The sequence below is a fragment of the Charadrius vociferus genome, unplaced genomic scaffold, assembly GCF_000708025.1.
Source record: "Charadrius vociferus isolate BGI_N301 unplaced genomic scaffold, ASM70802v2 scaffold218, whole genome shotgun sequence".
NCBI classification, from domain to species: Eukaryota; Metazoa; Chordata; class Aves; order Charadriiformes; family Charadriidae; genus Charadrius; species Charadrius vociferus.
The window spans coordinates 3317833-3338547 of NW_009650084.1; the positions used below are offsets into that span (position 1 = coordinate 3317833).

Below are 20715 nucleotides of genomic sequence, written 5' to 3' on the forward strand. Positions count from 1 at the left end.
CAATCAGTTTGAGAAGAACAGGTGTCATTGAACATCTAAAAAAGAAAGTTGAAAGTCAGAATCCCAAGGGCAGACAGGTTAACTGAACGTATTCCCACTCTTCTTAACTATAAAAATACTTGCAATTAATACTCTACGTTACACACTCTCAGTGGTCTTCATTCCTCAACCTCTTCTCCAGTTTCCTGCTACCTGACAACAGGCTTCACCTAATGGAGTCTTACGTTCACAAACCTGTCACTACTGCCCGCATTTGGGCTCTTCCAGCTTTTTAAAAAGATTGCTGGCAACTCTTAAACTTCAACTCTGAAGATCAGTGAGTTTGACCTCATATGTTTGCCAGACACAGGCAGTGCAACCCACTGTTTTCCAGAACAACTTGTCTATAACCAACCAAGCTGTCTGTACTGGAAAAAAAAACAGTCAAGCATAAGCAAACCTATTGTAATAAGATGCAAAAATGAGAAGTCAGTTACTAGATTTGGAAACAATTTAAGGAAATAATAAAAAATGTGCTTTACTTCATCTCAGTTTCAGCTTCAGTTTTCTGTTTCAAATTATTTCTTCTGTGAATAGGAATGGTCACTATAACATCTTTGACACATTCTCCAAACTATTGAAAGTTAATGGTCAGCTCATCTGCCACCTCAAATTAAAGAGACATTCTTCTTTTGAATAGATTTTGCTTTCCCTTCCCCTGGGTCCTTTTCATAACCCAAAGTTGTTAGGATGCAAATTAAACTCCAGCACCAGCCCCACCTGTACCCCCTTTATCCTTCCTTACCCACCCTTTTAATTAACGTAACTGCAATTTGTCATAATATTGTACATTACACAGAGCCCACGAAAAGTAACTAATAATACCAAAACCTCCCATTATATTGATTACTCCAATCCTCCCAAATATTACCAAATTACCCAAATACTACCAAATCTCACAATGGCATTAATCTTTCAAATGGCTGGAGACAACGGTATCAGAGGGGGAAAGTGAGATGGGATCCCTGCTTTTTTCCCCTTCACTAAGCAACCACTCTGCAGCCAATCTGCTGGGGCTGGGACCCATCCCTGGGAGGCTTCCCTCGGCAATGGACACTACAGTAATAGCAGGACATTGGATTTTCTGCTTTTTAAACCACCTTTTCTGGGCATCCCCTGGTGAGAGAAGGGAGAGTGAGGCTGTCCCCAGCCACTGCTGAAGGGCATCCTGCTGCTAAAGGCAAAGGACCAGGCTGGTGGCTCTGCGGGGTTAGGCAGAAGCCCGGGCAGAGTGGAGGAGGGCTGAGTGAAAGACAAAGTCAGGCTCAGCCTCCACGGAAAGGACCAAGAATCGTTATTACAGATGCCGCGTTAGTTCTAACGCTCACTCGCTTCGGCATTGCGGCTATTTAGCATCACAATGCCGCCACAGAATCAGCATATTGCCCGTCAAAAGGATGAAATGGGCTTTAATTAGGTTTAGGGAATCTGCATTTCCCTTTTGAAATGCTGATTTTCACAGGAGTGCCTCTTTTGTCTCAAGACCGAGTTGATGACTCTCTGGACCTTCCAGGTCCTGCCAGCACGGCAGACCTTACCGTATACATCATGACTACATGACAACTTAGAGTTTTCAACACAAAAGATACTGCATGTGCAGAATTTCTGACAGTCCTATGGTTTGGTTAACGTTGCAGGATTTCTGAAAGGCTGCGTTACAGACTATACCAAAAGATGACTGAAACTAAACCCAGTGCTTTAGTTTCCCTCCTCTATTAGATTTCAGGTACAGGACTGTCACATTCACTTTTAGCTACTGTTTTCATTACGGCAAGTTTGTCTATCAGTTCACGCTCAAAAAATCACCTCTTTCAAAGCAGCCGCTGTTTCCCATTGTTGTCAGTGGCAATAACTCCACCAGTACTTCAGGACAGATGCATATCCCTTATTCTCAAGAAGGCAAAATACCAAGATTCGTTCGGCATGATTGCCTTGTATTTGAAGCAGAAACTCGGGCTCAGATTCATTCAGTTTATTTCCTGATATCTCAGTTCATTTCCTAATTGCTTGTACACGAGTCTAAGCTGACGTGCAGGCTCAGCAAATACCGGAGTACATGTATCAGAGAAGAAAATCTGAGTCCACACTAATGCTAAGCGTAGGTGCAAGCACGTCTATCGCACAGCGGGAAGGAATGGAATACAGAAGCAAACTTGGCAACATCTCCCAATTTGCAGTAAAATTATATGACTGATGTCAGCAGGACAAATATCCTGCTGTCCATTATTAACAGGGCTTTAACATCTCACAGAACAAAGCCATATAGGATTTAAAGGCAAATGAAGTACAGGTATTCCCTTGCCAGTAGAGATGTACAAAACCAGTGTCAGAAAACACAGTGCACTCACTTATTCGGCAGCTTCTGCTTCTATACATGTCATCACTGAGAATGAGAGCTGCAAAATCTCTCAAAATGCTCACTGTTAGTGGTGCGGGTGAATGTGGCCTACCAACGGCACTAAAGAGCATATTACTTTAAAAAAGAGAAATTGCAGGAAGCTGCAGGGAGAAAGAGAAGGAGGATTTCCCTTGAATCTCCCTGGGTCAAATAAAAGACCAAATTTCAGTTAGGAACAATAAAAAAATAATTTTAAAATACCTTCAAACAGAACAAAGATACAAATTTTGCTAGGTTTTAACTTTGTGAGAAATATAATGAGCATATACTTCATTTCTAAACTTGAGACAAAGCAGGCCATGGGTAAAAATTTCTAGAAGCCCATGCTAAAATGAATTTTAATGCCAACTAATGGCCACACCTATTAGCATGCAGAATCAGAGATGCATTTTGTGCCCAGTAGCAGCTGCTATAGTAATTTTGGAGAAGATATATTGCATTCTTCATAAATAACAAAGACAATGAATTCTTAAGAGTGAAATTCCGATCAGACTCAGGTGTGAAATGTCTCTGCACTAGCCACACTATAAGTTCATTTTTATGTATAATCATGTCACCCAAATTATCTCACCTACCAAACCAGACTATTTGTCACCATTTCCAAATGTGCTGTGCAGTCTACATAGTTTATGACATTCCTTAAGAAATAAGCCCCTGGACTTCACTTGGGAATCTCCTTCTAGCCTATTCTACTGTTGTGTCCTCTTTCCACTTTTTATACTACAATTTTTGTATTCCCTTCATAGAACTGTAAAACATCCCTATCTAGCTGTCTTTTATGCCTATAGAATGGGTATTTTTTCTTGCTGAATTATTACCAACTGTATTCACACTTGTTTAAATGTGAGCATTACTTATCACTCTCATAGGCCTTCATCTCCTCCTTTTTAATGACTCTCTATAATTCCTCCTGGTTTTGTTGCTCTTCCATGAGCTCCGTGCAATGTATCCACATTTTCTACTTAATCAGTATGTAACTGACATAAATTGTTTCTAACCAGACCCCAAACCAAGTAAAACTACTCCAGGATTTATCAACAAACAGGATTTTGCTTAATAGTCTCAGAGGATAACAAGACAGTCAAACAGACTTTGGTAGTCCTTCAATTTGAAGAATGAAGGAAACACACAGTCACGGGTAAAGCCTTTAAGAGACCAAGATATGCAAACAATTCCTAAATACATCTAAAAATTGAAGAAAATAGACCCAGCTGAAATTCTCTGTGCACGAGTCTACTCTTTATAATTCTGTTGATGTATATCCTCAAGGCTAAAATTGGAACAAAGCTGTATGAATCCCAGAATTTTAGCCTTGAGATTTCCAGCTTCATTTTACAAAAATATCACACCCTGAAGGTTGTGAAGCTTGAGGACTTACAAGTACTTTGAATCCCAGGGTCACAAAACCAGTACAAAAACATTTACATTCTCACCACAAAATTTACTCCATCTATGTGTATCCAGTTATTGATTTTAAAGCATCGGGGTTGCACGGTCCTATTCTTGGACATCACAGTCTGCCCACATATCCTAAATGGCAGGATAAGGCTCATTCACAGCCATGTGAGTTGTATTATACCTTGAATGGAATTCATCTCTTCAAAGCTATTGCACTTCAAACTCACACAAAATTAATTACCACAAGGAAAGGAGTCACCTGATGGAATTTAGTCTACTAGTAAAGTTATTTGGGCACTGACTATGTTGCCACACACCTTTACACTTGTTATTAAATATCCCATTATAAATGAAATGTCTAGTTTGAAAATTCAATTCTCTCTAAAAAAGTAAAGACATTCAAACTGCATTAAAATACCCTGCTGCTGATTATTAATGTTTAGTAAACAAAACTAAATTTTTGAAGATTTGCTGAGGTGTTATCTTGATAAATTTCAGCATTCATTCCAAAATATACAATATTCAGATCACTCTGAATCCCATTTTTTCACAGGATAACAGCTTATCTTCATATAACAGAAGGGGTTATACTCTAAATCATTAAATAATTAGTAGTAATTCATGTTAGCTCTTTCTCTGCTACTTACTTGCCTGGAGCTATTTTTAAAAAATACTTGTTCAATGCCCAGCTTTTCCAAAGAGAAGCCTTTTTCAAATACTTATTACTGAATTTGGTTCCCTATATTCAAACTGAGCGTATTTGGGAATGCTGTTGATTACTGAGCACACTGTGCAGTAACAGCCAGATCCTGGAGCCCAGACATGAATTTATGGGAAGAAAGGAAGGCTGACAGGCTGTTAATACCTGTCTCCCACCTTTGTTTGCATAATCCTGTATTACAACCTCTTTCTCAGTCCCCCAGGCCGTTTTACCAAAAACAGGGAGTTGAAGAGATGGTGTGACATTTGAAGAGCCAGGAACAGTGTGCTCATTCCCATCTGCAGCCTTATATTGCAGTCGTTTCTGCCTTAGGACCCGGTTAAGGGGAGGGTTCAGGTTGTCTTTTTCACACCAGAGCTGTATTTACTCCAGCTGCACAGATAGAGTTGATGTGAAAGTGCAGTGAGGTGGAGGATACTCAGTGCAATTACCAACATCCGTCACAATTAGCTTACTGCCTATATATACCCATTAATAAATAATGATGTGTAATATGAATGATGAATGTTGAATGAATGACTGAGATATGAATGAATAGACAAGAGAAACAGGTAGCGCCAAAAGCCCAATTTTCCCAGCTGTACCCGTTTCAGTGGGATGACTTCAACCTATGTCTAGCCTGGCCTTATGGACTGAAACCCCCTGTTTGGAGGCACCAGGTGTGCTTCCAGAGCACATCTTCCAGTTCAGTTTTGTCTGAAAGAAATCTAGTTTGCACGCTCCATAAAGCAAGAGCAAACACAGCAAATGGATATGACACTTACTACAAAAGCGTATGTCTAATTTGAACTGAAATCCTAATGTAGATCTTTTTACTAAAGAGTCATGTTTGGATGTTCCACTCAGCAACAACAGTAGGAGAGCAGCTTTTATGTCCATGAATTTCAATATTTTTTTAAATCTTTGTTTTTATTGGCTTACACAATATTTCTGAGTATAGCATTATTCAGCTCAAAGCAAACAGGCTCTGGAAACATTTGGCTAAAATCACAACAGACAGGCACTTGTGGGTCCCCAGGCTGCTTAAAGACAACAATCACACTTTTTCATAGTCCTGTGAAAGGACCACAGGCATCAAATTCAAGATAGTGTTGTTAGTCTTACTGGGGCTGTCTGCAGGCTATTTGAACTCCTTGTTTCTGGGGACCTGTTTCATCTGTTTCAAGTGCAGGACACCATCTCTGTTTTTCCCCCGCTTAACTTTTCTCTGCCTGAGGTATCTTCCCTTTACGCTCATGCTACTCAGTCTCAGCTGTTGCTGAACTTCATGTTCTGATTCAGGGTGCAGCTCAAGGGAAAGTATGGGGAACACAAAAGACTCTTGATGCCCCATCACCACTCCACTGAGCAAGCTATATTTCTTTGGCAAAAATGTCAAAAATAGCTTCAAGTATCTGACTTTTACAGAATACTAAAAGTCACATCTAGTATTCTGTTTGGTTTTTAGAGAAAGTTGGGAGCTATGGGAACATGGAGGAAAAAGATCTTCACTTATAATCCCTGTACTTTTACACACTGGGAGAGTGGAATGAAAGGTTGTGAATTTTATTTGTAACTTAGTTATAAATGACACCTTAGGCACTCACGGGAAGGGAAGGGAAGGGAAGGGAAGGGAAGGGAAAAATACCCTTATTCAGGTAGCTTTGTGCTAATGTGATTATAAAGGGAAGGGAAGGGAAGGGAAGGGAAGGGAAGGGAAGGGAAGGGAAAACTACCCTTATTCAGGTAGTTTTGTGCTAATGTGATTATAAAGAGTTGCCATAAAATCTGTTTGCAAAGAAGTTGATAAAAGTATTGCATCAATTCTTTTCTTAAATCCCTCTCACACGACAGTATGGATATTCCTGGGGACTTCTAAAACTTGAGAGATCCTTACTGCAAGATTCCTCCTTTTGAGGGGAAAATGACAAAGTTCCTCAGATTACTATCAGCTGCACTGGGAATTCAACCAATGCCAGGGAGCTAAAAACAGAGCCCCTAAAATGTGGTTACGTATTTCAAAAGGACATAAACATAATTTCACAACCAGAAAGATGACCCACTATCTGTTGTGACTATGGGTCAACACCATCTCGTTGCTTTAGCCGAACCGGTGTCACTCATAGCAGCAGTCATTATTCCAGATTTTGGCTAAAATTGAGAAGCGGCTAAATTTTTAAAGTAACTTGTTAAATTTCATGGCTTATGTAGGTATATAAGAGGCCACATGTAATGATGATCATAGTCCTTACTGGTTTTGAAATATATTATATAATATATTATATATATTATATATAATATATATTTTATATATAATATAATATATATTATTAATAATCTATTATTAATGTCAGACTAAATTCATTAGGTTTCTGAAGGTTTATTCTCTACACCTTATTCATTTCAGTAACAAGCTATAATATGTTGTACGCAATACATGCCTATGTATTTTATTGACAGTCACTTTATGATTACTACCATGCAAAATTGTATTTTTCCTAAAGACAGGTAAGCAGAACAGGGAAGCTTTTCCTCTGAAACTTTTATCCATACAAAAGAAAAAATTAGTTCAACATTACTAAGTACCTTCTTTATCATCATGACGTATGATTGCATCCTGTATCATATCAGCGAGATTAAAACGAACTCGATGATTCTTTCCATGTTTCAGTTTTTTCACGTAGCCCTCCCGTTTCTGGAAAGCTTTTTCACGTTCGTAATATGCCTTTATTTGGTCACAGCGCATCCGCTTCACCAGCCGCTGCCGCTGGCCGAGAGGGAGGGACTCCAGCAAGCACTGCTCAATTTCCATCTCATGGGACCGAAAAACATTACATAGCTGGAAACAGCCTGTAAGAAATTAAAGACAAATGTATTTAGATCATACAACCGTGTGTTTTCAAATGTGCCATGAAACCTCCATCAATTTTCTTGTTCTCCTTTCTAACCACGTGTAAGTCTATCACAAGTTCCTCCTACTCAACCAGTGCTGACTATATCACTATCATTTACTTTTTGGAAACAGCACATAACTAATTCCATTAAATCACTGACACATTTTTTAAAAGCTAACTCAGTTCATGCAAACAAATGTGAATAGAAAGAGGTCTAAAAGTTCAAATGTGAGACAGGCAAAATATCTAAACAATTCAATACAATTGAAGTGGCTTGCATTTGCTTACAAAAAAGAGACTATCACACAGAGAAAAGCCAGTCTGATGCCCGTGCTTCCTTTTTATTCATTTTCATCTTGCTTTATGTTAGCAAATTCCTGTTATTCAGTGAGAAGAAAAATCATCATACCATAATTGTAATGAGTTCATTAGTATGCAGTGGGTACTCAGGCAACTATCTATGAAAAACATCAAAGTCATTTCAGATTCCTAACTGTGTGTATGACTGGTTTTGGGGTTTTTTTGCATTGTATAGAGCCATCCACATGGAATCTTCTAATGAAACTGTCAGATACTGAAATCTTTGCATGGAAACCAATCACAAATATGTCTTTGATTCAGTTAATCCTAACATTCATAGCATTACCTTTAAGTCAGATTCCTCTTTTGTTGTTTACCATCAAATCTGATATTTTTACTGAGATTGCAATAACAGTGTTGTTCTTTTCCTGTATGTTCTTGTTGTGGTTTAACCCCAGCTGGCAACTAGGACCTTGCAGCAGCTTGCCCACTTCTTCCCCTCCCCCACCAGAAGGGTAGGGAGAAGAGGGAGAAAAGGAGGGGAAAAAAAGTGGGCTGAGATAAAGACAGTTTAATAGAACAATAATGGAAAAGGAAAATAACAACAGTAAAAGAATACACAGGATGAAGGAAGACAACACAAGTCACTCCCACCACTGGATGAACAGTTGCCCAGCCCGTCCGGAGCAGTGATCGTGGATTGCCCCACCCTCCCCATTCCAACCCCCATTTATAGACTGAGCATGATGTCTATGGTATGGAATATTCCATTGGCCAGCTGTCTACGTTCCCTCTCAGCTTCTATGGGAAACCTGAGTCCTTGGATTTCTTCATATGGGATCTAGGTGCCCAAATTTGTAATTTCTAAGGACTGTCAACAGTCAGATGAAAGAGGTTTTCTCTCCTTAATTTGATTGAAGAGCTTTTGAAAGGGATGTAGACTCAAGTCACCTTGGGCAGTTAAGAAATACCCAAAGTAAGCATTACTGTGCAACTTTAATTAGGCCTACTTTTGACTACCCATTTTGCTAAATCTGTAATTACATCACCAAAGGACCCCTACCTCAATCAAGGCACAAGCTAAGTATTGCTAACTAACTGACCATTTTGTTTTCTTCTTGTTGCTTGACATATGTCTAATCTACTAAATACCATTCAAAACCTGCTCTGAAGGCATAACTAATAATTTCCTGACAGGCTTTTGTAAAGCTCATGTCATCATATTACATAAATACTTCACAAATATTTATTTATTTACGTAAAAAAAGAGGGATGAAGGGGCATTATTATCTACATTCTCTACTGAAGAACTGAAAGACAATGATTTTCCTTTAAAATCACTAATTTTGGGTATCCAGTTCAAGAATTCTATATTCTTTTCTTGAATTATTTCATTTTTATTTAAAGGCATAGTATTCTATAAACTATTATGTATCATAATACCATAATATAATACTATCAAACTGACAGTCCTAGGTCTGCATGCCAATCACTCAATAAATGATATCTATTACTTTATATATTTGTTATAGTATTTTATATTTTTATGTTATGAATTATATATTGTATCCTATTGTATATTCCATTATATAATATATGTACTCGCTATGAATTAGAACCCAGGGCCTCAAACCAGACTTCCCAAAATTGAGGAGCATACATGTATGCAAAAAGTGCCCCGAATGTTTTGTTGAGAAACTCCATGACAAGCAGACACAGAATACAATTCTACAGGTCAAGTTTAGTCAACTTATATTAACATAGGCTACCCTTTCCCTCCCTATAATTTCTGTTCCTTTCTTAGCATGCCCTTCTAGTTAGAAGAAAATGAGTTGTCAAACTAAAAAAACTGGAAAGAAGTGTGGGCTTGCATTAAGCTAAAACACAAACCCTTTCTTTTTTCATGTCAAAAGCCAATGACTCCTTCTGTATAAACCAAAATTTTCCATTTGACCCTAAATGATACATTTCATTTCTGAGCACATGTCAGAAAAGACAAGGAAATGAAAGGGTAGCTCCATAAAGCTGCAGCAGATGTGACTTTATTCCCTGTTTCAGTCCCAGTGTTCAGAGCATTCAGTCAAATAGAAGATCTGCACTCTGACCATCCTCAGCCCAAGGCAGTTTGCGACTGCATCTCCTTTTTGTTGCAATAGGACTGGGGAATGAGCAAACTTCAAATCTTCCCTATTGGAATTGTTCTGCTTCATATGAAATATTTCAGAACCTGTGCCTTAAGCCCACATGGTATTTTTGGCTTGTAAGACTCTAAGCTTATACCCTAACAATTCTAAATCTGGGTATAGTGTCTGCCAGCCAGGCTCACAGCCTCGGGGGGAAAACCAGCTTGCTGTGTTCAACCATGTTTGACAATGCAGCTAAGAGTCCAGCTGTACAAGACTTTTGCCTCTGCCCTGTTCCTTCCTTCTCCTTTATGAAGGGAAGAAGCAGCAGCCATGCACTTGGGCTCCAACAGGCTACAGCTGAAGTTGCTGTCTGCATCTGGAAAACTCAACTGAGAGTGACAATTGTTGCCACTGTTCTAGTCTTAGCGGTAAATCAGCATTGTTTGCTGAAAACAGACTTTAGCACTACCTTTGTTTTTCCTCGGCTTAGCTCATGTGCAGCCTCTGCTCTCAGGAGGAACTGGTAATGTTTGCTGCCACATCACAACTGAGACTGGTGCAAGCTGTAGGACACCTTTGCTGTCACAATGCTCTGCTCCTCCAGGGTGAGAAATCAAAAAAATTAGCTTAATGTCTTGGTCAAATAGAGCATAACAAAGATGAACTCATGGAGCCAGATTCCAGGTTCAGGAAGCATGTGACTGGCTTACTGTCCTCAGCCTCTCCACTGGGATGACTTTCAGTCTGCATGAGCATCTATCTCTTTGCTTCATGAAGAACAGTGCTTGACTACCAGAACTGGCCTCACATAGTGGTTTCCAGTGTGTTGCCAGAGTCAAACAATTCAGGCAGATTGAGAAGAGGACTCTTAATCCACTTAGGCACTGGTCTCAGATGAGAAGTAATGAGTTGCAGGTGGGATTTTACCCTCAGCACGTCTGGAACCTCATACCTTCCAGATCAGTTCAGTATCTGACTGTGGACATAATAGCTGGAAGTCGTTAGGTTAAGCCTGGATTAAACAACATAGTGTAGATGCAGACAAGGCAAACTCTCTGAATTCATCTTTCAGATGCTCATCTGTAAGGCACACAATGCTCAGTCCCAGTTTTGGAACCAGGTAGATCTCTGTTCTGACTGCGCTGGCTTAGTGGGCATGAGGAACTGCTGATGGCAGAAGAGGCAGTTCTTCCTGTCTATCACCCCGAGAGAGTTGGACTCAAACCCAGGAGAGTTATAGACATGCTTCTGGAGAAAACACTGGGGATGGTTTAGTGTCACTTTGAGCAGGTGGTTAGTCACCAACATCGGATCAGGCAACGGTATCTTGCCTAGCAGAGTCTTGAAAACCTCCATCAATGGATTCCCGAGTTCAATGGGTAACCTGTTCCAGTGCTGCACTGCCTTCTATCAAAAATGCCTTGGCTTTTTTTTTTTCTGGTGGCCATAACTCCTTACTACTGTCACTATGGAGAAGAGTTCAGCTTTGTCGTTTCTGTAATCATCCTGGTAGCCTTCTGCTGCCCTCACTCCACTTCCTTAATGTCCATCTTACACTGGGGAGACCAAGACTACACACATAGTTCCAGGTGTAGCTTCACTAGCCCCAAGTAGAAGTGGACAATGACATGCCTCAGTCTGCTGGCGATACTCCTCCTAATATCGTCCGCTATGTGGTTTGCCTTATTTACAACCAGCGTGCGGGGCTGGCTTCCATTCAACACTGTGTCCACTGTAACCCCTCATCCCCTTCAGCAGGGCTGCAGCTCCAGTCAGTCAGTCCCCAGCCTGTACCAATGCATAGGATTAGTCATCTCAGGCATGAAAATATGCACGTCCTTGTTGAACTGCCCAAAGTTTCTGTCAGCCCATTCCTCAGGATTAAGCTCTACCATTCAAAGTATGCCAACCACTCTGTCCTAATTGAGCATTGCCAACAGCAGCAACAGCTTCAACTGCAAAGGAAAACGTCGAGGAAAAAATAGCTGCTAAAATCCACAACTTTATTGGGCAGATGTAAACTGTTACTGTTTAGAGGCTGACAACTCAGCTACAGCCAGGCTCAAAAGAGAAGCTATTAGAGCCTCCTAAAGGGTAACATGTGCAGCAGGTCTCTCCATCCTTTTTTTCTTCTGTATATGAGAAAATGGAACAAACTGTCTCACTGAACTTGTGCAAGATCCTTGTAGGGACCATTTCAAATAGCAGAAGGTATATGGAAAACATGATCTCAACCAGAGCTGGTTTTGAGTGTGCTGGTCAGAAGGAAGTGTGGTAAGATGAGGAAAGGTTTGTGGGTAGGAAGAAAGGTTGCCTTCTGAATCAATTTGCATAAAAGTTCATATCTCATTACATAAGATATCATATTTGAAGATTATTTCATGTGGTTCTTGCCTCAGTGTATGACAAATTATAGTTATGTACAGTGATTTGATAAGGTCACTGTGATTATCATGGTATGTTGCACTGGAAAACTCATTAGCAGTGTCTCTATCAAAACACTGAAAAAGCTTACCAGGGTAGTATTTATTTAATGAGATGCCCTGGACCGAAACAACTAGAATAAACATAATTGCCAGTATGTATCTGGTTTTAAGGTCTGTATCTTCTGTATAAGTACATAATATAAAAACCTTTATGAAACATTGGAATATCAAAACCAGAGATACTTTTATTATATCACATTATTAACCAGCACAGGACAAAGGAAGTCACTACCACTGTAACTAACATGAAAAAAAAATTGATTCAAGGATGCTTGGTAGAGTAGAGCTGCTTCACTGACTGGGTCCACCTTGTACCACTAGAGAAGAATCATTGCTGCAAGATAACCTGTTCATAAAATTGTAGCAATTTACTCACAATTGGATAGACTGACAATTGCATTACAACACAAATTATGAGCTTGATCCTGCCTGTATGAACAAGAGATTTCTGAGTAAAGAGGAACAGCTTGCTTTGAATTGTCATTGATTCTCACTCTGAAGGTGAGAGAAGGAATATCTTGTGGCACTACAAGCACCAGGTCCTGAACAACATGAAGAGCTTGGGAAGGGTGATGGGACATAAACAGAGAGGAAGAATGTGATTGCTACAGGCATTTTCTTCTATCTCCTGCAGACGATTTGAGTCCAAGTAACTTTACGATATGTAGGAACATTTTTGCCATACCTCTTTTCAGAAATCATATTGATACAGCTTTCCTTTGTATTTCCAATTCTTATGGCTTTATGTCACTTAAGGTTAGTCACTTGCTCTGGCATTTCAATTGGGAGTCTAGTCACCCTAAAAAAATGCACCTCTATGGGGGTGCTTATGTTCCCATCTAATCTGGATCATGTCAGGAGGTATTTCCGAAATGTAAAGTTGAATGCCCACATACATGTTCACACAGTCACTACACAAAAGTTTGCCACTGTGTTCATATGTATGGTATTTTGACTTTTCATGTGATACAAAGATTCACTGTTGTGACTCAGAGAAGTAACTACTCCTGGACCCTGGGAATAGTGTGTTTTGCAAAATATGCCAGTTAAAAACCTTGTCTCTTCATTAAAGGCACACACAACACCAAACTGCTGACATTGCTTAATGCAACAAGCATCTCAAATAAGGTGACACAGAATTATGGTGCATAATGCTTAAAACTACAAATATACAAATACTAAAACACATGCTTACCTCTATTTATGTAAACATTCATTTTGATTTTGATGATTTTTTTAAACAACAAATAATTAAGCTTCTGGGTGTTTGAAGGACGATGGTCTTTACAGCATAGAAACAAAATGTAGAAGGCTTAAATTACCTGGAAAAATGGCAATCTGAGATTCTGAGAATGTATCTATTTGAGATCGCTACTTAAACAATATTCTTTAAGCATCTTGATCTCATTAAAGGAAAAAGGATAAAAACTCCTCTGAACCATACACTGTGTTTAGCTTTGGTCCTCTGACACTTCAGCTCCAATCTTGGTCTGTTCTTGCTAAAGATATAGTATCAGCCCCTCTTCATAACCACAATTAAACACCTACATTCTAATTTAGATACCTGAAATTGTCCTGATTGTCAGAAAGATAAAATATTTGAAAATGTTAACATTAGTGAACTGCTAAATAGATTAGCAATCAGTAAACAACAAAAAAAGCGCCAATTTTTTATAAATATTGTACTATTACACGACACTTTTAAAGGTGGCTAGCTAAACATATTCACAGTACTAATAAAGATATGTGGGAAAAGCATGCAGTGAGCAGCAAGTGCTGTGGCACTTACAGACCCAGACACATGGATGGTGTAAATAAGTGCAGCTTCATCCAGTTCAAAGAGCTGCATTAATTTACATCACATGTTTGATAACAGAAATCAGACCGTAAAGTAGAGCACTGTTGTTTTCAGTAATGCACTGTTATACATAATGCACAGTTATACATAATGACTTTAATATACATGATGATTTTCTGCTACCAACAATGCAGGTTATTAAAATCTGTTAAATTAGAAATATTATTTTATTAGTATTTATGCAGCTGAACTGAATTCCACATGAAATCAGTGATAACAATACAATAGCCTAGCTGAAGTTATGGTGTCTGGACCACAGATCAATGCATTTTTTAGAGGTGCCCTCTTCAGAAATCAAAAGTTATTATGCATCGTCTACTGATCTTCCAGTTTCAAAAAGGAATACTTCTTACTCACAAAAGAGGCTAGATTAGTTTAAATCCATCTCAAATTGCAATGTTAAGGTCAGTATCAAAATACTTGGGTTTGCAAATCCTTTGTTCGGTGCAGGGAAAATTACTTACCATTTGAACAGCCTCTCCATTACGTTTATTAAGATGTAACTGAAGCGTGGTGCTCGTAATCACTTAGCCTGAGTTTAACAGCTGAAGCATTTTCCTGAGATCAGCAGTGCTCTGCTCACTGTAGTGATGGGTTTATTCCTTTTCTTTTTTCTTGGTTCCCCTCCCCACCCCACAAGCAGATAATCACGAGGGAGCAGTATAAAGGTAAACTATTTACTTTGTAAAGAATGTAAATAATTCAGTTAATGCCAAGTCTTCTGGGAATAAATTACATTGCAGTAAAGGAGCTGATGTGCTTCTGTTCTTGGCTCCAGAGCTTCTTTTGGGTGTAATTACAAAGTTAGGGTTCTTAAATGACATGATACACAAAGCTTCCTCGTTTTCTGCATAACACCCAACTCTCTCTTTGCTGAAGAACAATCCTGAACACATTCAAGCAACCATCCTCATATAAAACCCTACTCCTGTATGCTGCTCTTCAAGAGCCTTTTGATGTGACTAGACTGGTAAGCAGGAACTGCAATCAATTTCCAGCTTGATACCAAGGAAAAGTTACTTATCAGACACTATTAATCAACTCTACCGGCTTTCTAATAGACTCTATTATCTGTCTATCAGCAATTCAGTGAAGTTACAGTGGAATGCTCTAAAAATTTATTATATTTAAATCAAAGAATCAACCAGTTTGGGATCTTGCCTTCGTAGTGACAGAAGAGAGCCTGAATACTAATGAATCAAATAAAACAGAGGGCTCTGCATTGTCATTTGTGATTTATGTCATGTAGCAGTCTGTAACATATGGCTACTTTATGTTCTAGGTAAAAGTCATTAACTGTGTGCCAGCCTATTCAATAAATGCAGCCAAACTGTCTGCCCACACATTGGCCTTCAGTGTAATGAAACACAGGGTTCAAATACATATGTAAGGGGTTCTTCCCATGTTTTAGAAAAAAAGTATCATTATTGCTTTCTTTTGCCTGTCTTGAAGCACAGGGAACTCACAGGTCTGAATGGTCTGAGAGGAGCTGTGTATGTCCCAGAGCAGTAGTCCTCATCTGTGGATCGCATCCAGAAAATACATGAATGCAAGCAAAATGAACAGACACGATCTGCTTGAGCTCATGCTGTTTGTTTGGTAAAGCTGCTGTCTCTGTACCCTCTCTACTGCTGTCATTCTTCTATACTCCCTTGGAGGATGAGACAAAGGTGCAGTCTGGATTCCCACAAACCACAGCATACCTCAAATAAGTTCTTCTGCAAACATCAGAAACTTTTTTAAAACAAACTAAACCACCATTGTCTGCTCTGGAGCACTGGAGTTTCCAATTGAAAAGACCGTATACTGTCAGAGATGAGTAAACACATTAACATATTTGTCTCTTCTTACATAATATTCCAGATAATTGAGCTTTTAGGATATGAGAGTCTGTCCTCAAGCTGGATTTAGGGCTGTATTGTAACAACTCCAAATAATGACTGTCCAGATAATAGGCTGAAACTCTACCTACTGCTCTTCTGGACTTTAAGGAAGGTTTTTGAGCAATTCATCCATGAAACTTGGGATCCAGTACCCCCTTACCAAAAAGAAAAAAAAAATAAAATGTTGATTTTGGATTCCTCTAGTCTCGTACAAAAAAAAAAAAAAAAGAAGGGCAGGAAGCAATTTCTGGCTTGCCAGCTAAGTGTTATGTACTGGCTCATGTTCACATGCTGAAGGTTCACGCAAAACAAATGAAACATACCTAGATTGCATGGCACATGGTCCTGATTCTCCTGTGATTATCATGCTGTGCTGTTGTGCTGTAAGACATAATTATCTTTTCTTTTTGTGGCTTCTAAATTTCACAGTGTCTAAAGTGGAGACTGCACTGCAACATAGTAGAAAGGAATTTTACAACATAAAAACAAAGGTCTTTGTACATATTCTAGTAAGTAGTAGGAGAGTATGTGTAGGCAGGGAACAGTATTTGAGGCTACAAAGCCTTTTGAAATAAATGGAAGATTGGACAGGGCACAGAGCACATAATTTGGGGGTGTTTCATCCTCCCTGTCTATTGGGAAAGGTGTCTGGATATTGTCCATAGTCTTTGCCATAGAGAGGGCTAGTTGGAACTAGGACAAGAGGTAACGGGCATAAACTTGAACATAGGAAGTTCCATCTTAACATGAGAAGGAACTTCTTTACTTTGAGGGTAGTGGAGCACTGGAACAGGCTGCCCAGAGAGGTTGTGGAGTCTCCCACTCTGGAGACATTCAAAACCCGCCTGGACGCTGTCCTGTGCAACCTGTTGTAGGTGACCCTGCTCTGGTGGGGGGGTTGGACTAGATGATCTCCAGAGGTCCCTTCCAACCCTGACCATTCTGTGATTCTGTGAACTGTTCAAAACTGAGCCAGCGAGCTAAATAACGATCCTGTGGACCATCGGAAGTCCAATGCCTTTCCTTCTTTTTCACAAAGCGTAGACCAACCCTTTGAAGCTTTTCCTACGAATGCTGTCTAGCCACCTTCTCTTCATTTCTGCTTGCAGCAAGGTAAGCAGTGCAAAGGCCAATTCTGCATGGCACTGCATTTCACCCAAGAAGGAACTTACTTGCAGTAGGCTCAAATTTCCTTGCAACATACTGGAGACTACTTGGTGTCCTCTGTGACAAGAGATTCAATGGTTATTAAGCTAATCCTCATACCCATGTAGTAGAAAAGCAACATTACTTTCTAACCATAATGTTCTAACCATAATGAAATAGTTGTACAACATCCCTGGGCAGTGTAGTATCAAGCACTGCTAACTTGTTTGAATAAACTGTCAGGATTAACCTGATTTTGAAACGTTTTCTTGAAAATGGGTAACAAGTTTGAAAATTATGATACAAAGAAAAACTAAAAGATGCGCACACACACACACACACAAGTAGCTTAATCACACAGACTTCATTTTCTTAGGAAAATCAAAGCAAAATACGCTTTTATGTTTCCCAAAGATTAACAATATTATTCCTAAAGCAGCTAATTTTATTTTTTTTTAAGAAATAGTGTAAGTCCCCACATATGGATCTGAAGAGAGAGTTTAAAGTAATCAGAAAGTAACGGTCACCTGATTCAAGCTGACTGCACTAACGCATTTTTTAAGATATATCTATATATATGCAAGTTAGACAAAAAAGTAAACTGGCTGTTTGAGCTAACACTTAAAATATTAAAATATTTTGTTCACTTTTTGATCTATGAATTTGTGTCACTCATTATTTGAGATTTCCAGAAGCAAGCAATGTATATTTTTAGATTTATATAAAGCACTTAATAAGGCCTGTCACTCACAAAGCCTTCGAGAAAATAACATCAGCATATTTGGTCATATTTTAATAATCTAAATTGCTATAAATCACACCAACAGCAAGTAAAACTCCAGAAACTCCAAATCAGAAGGCACAATGAGAGCAAAGAAGATCTGGGCTTGCCAAATGACAATAAAAAAGATAAGAATGAAGAGATGAGAAGTTCTCCAGAAAAAAAAAAAAAAACCCTCCTTTTAGTCCTTGCACAGACATGGCTGTCTTTATTTGGCTGCAATGCAAAAACTTACGAAGTTGCAACTAAGCTGCGAAGATAAGAGCTGTTTCCTTGCAATGCAGCAAATGGAGATGTAATAATACATTCATCTCCAGTCCACACTTTCAGATATAGGAGAGAGAAGAGGGGAGGACATGCACCTGGGAACAGATGCACTGGAAAATTCTTCCTGCCATCACAGTACAATATAAAGGGCTTGTTATACAGACCAAGGACACTCAGATCACAATAAGCGATGAAAAACACTAAGACTGTTGCTGATACTTGTAAATCTGCAACTTTGAAGGGTGAATTAACACATAGGTGCACAGTGAGAGGAAGCCAAAAATTACAGTTTCTACAGCTCAAAGGTACTGATAGAGTAGAATGGCAGCAGAAACAACTGTTTTACTGTAAATTAATGTCTGAACAAAGAAACAAAAAATCATATTGTTTCAAAACCTGGGGCAGTTTTTTCATCACAGACATTCTCAGATATCACTATTTAGGCTGCAAATATGGCAGGGATCAAGAGGCATACAGCATATGAGAATTACAGAAAACACAAGAGAAAAACACATAAATCAAAATTGGCAAAAGCCTGCACGCAGCAAATTTAGTTAAAAAAAAAAAAAAAAAAGGAAAAGGGATATGTGGATCAAAACAAAGAGGATATTCAGTACCATACATCACAGATAGTCAAAAGCCAAAAGGGAAACAGCGGTTCATAGACCTAACCATAAGGACTGGAAAGCACACGAGAAAGGAAATCCTGTGCCAAGTGGACTGTGGTTCTACACGCAATCTAATCATTTACAGAGATTACTGTAAAGTAAAAGCAGATGGAAAACTAGTTTACAGTACAGCGGAGCTAACAAAAATCCTGCAGCAGAGCTAATATGCAGGCCTTTGGTCACTGTTCAGTGTACATCAAGGGACTGCCATCTCAGTTTTCAAATAGCAAAAGGATTGGAAACAGGCCCTCCTCCTTTCTGCAGAAAGGCAACTTATCTGGAATATTGCATTCAATTCTAGACAGTCAAATTGGAGCAGTTCAAAAGAAACTACCACAAATGGTTCGGGGGCCTGAGGGACTGATTTATGAGGAAAGATGAAAAGAATTAAATATGCATAGCTTGGCTAAGCAGTGACTGAGACAAGTTAACAGAATTTGAAGGGTGAAAGGGAAAAAGAAAGGTTATACAGCATAAAAAGGAAGGGAATTTGGAACAACAAAATGAATTTAATATAGTGTAAATTTAGGCAGAGTACCAAGATAAAATTAACACACATGGATGATATTAACAGGTAAGACTGCAAGATTCCTTGTTTGGTATATACTGGGTGAAAAGCCACACAAAAGCACCAAAGTGGGCACAGTCAAGTGTTTGTGGCGCTCAGGGCGGCTTGCCCACTCAGCTCTGATACCTCCAGGTGGCCATGCAAAGTTCTGTAAAAAGAACTCTCCAGTAAAGTGGAGACGCAACCCAGGACAATTTCTGGTGTGTAGAGCTGCACCAGTGACATCTGAAAGACTTCTCTCCCTTGCACCGTGGGGATAGTTATTGGGTACGTCCTAGGTGAGCCTGGTTAGAACAGCAAGGATGGTTTCTAGTCTGAACCGGATCTTCATGGATAAGCGAAAATTAAATCAGGCTGAGCAGCTAGCTGTCCTAACAACAGAGTTTACAATAGTCTGTTAAGGTCACTTTCCACATCTACCATCCAACATTATACTTGTGGTCACATAATGCTACAGCACGGCTGTAAGAGCATATGTAACATAGAAAAAAGAAGTGCAGAGAATCACTATCACTCTTGCTTGTAAACACACATAGCAATACCACTTCGGGATGAAGCTGAAATGGGGAAATCCAGTTGATCATTTGTCTGAAGAAGAGGAAGAAGAACAAGAAAGATGAAGAAGAGGCAGCTGAACAGCTCCATATCATCTGACAAACGGAAAAAAACATAGTGTCAATGGATGGACTCCTAGTCTACATGAAACTTCAAGTTCCTTCATTGAGGAAATAACTAGACAAACACAAAAAACGCTTCAAAGCTACTGAAGATGCTGAAGTAGAAATCAAAGAGAAATTATTATTGCAGCTCCAACGTTACTGCTCACAAGCCAGAAAGTGTCTCTCAAAGCCACAATAAATCTATATATTCATTGATGTTTAGGAGCAATTAAATATGTCATTTAGATTGCCTTAAGAGCTTTACTTTTCACAACTGTCTATATGATTTACACATACCATTTCTGTAACTAACATTGTTAGTACTGCAGCTGACAAAATCAAATAACTGTGTCCAAAGCAAAGCACCTGAAAAGCAAGGTATTCATTTCATCTGCAATCTGAATATAAAATTTCTTCTGTTTCACATAAACTGAGTGCTGAGTAAGGGATACTTTTTTTCACACATTTTCTTAAAGCCTCCTGCAACAAGCTACCTAAAGACAACAATACTCCTCTTTCCATAAAGACTGACAAACTGAGAAAT

General features: G+C 39.1%; 1 protein-coding gene across 1 annotated transcript in view; it reads right to left on the reverse strand.

The window, feature by feature from the left end:
• Positions 1-20715, reverse strand: part of MYO16 (myosin XVI) — a 322775-nt gene that overhangs the window by 294086 nt on the left and 7974 nt on the right. Inside the window, 1 exon segment of the mRNA XM_009892140.1 lies at positions 7122-7385. Within this exon segment, the coding sequence (XP_009890442.1) occupies positions 7122-7385 (264 nt within the window).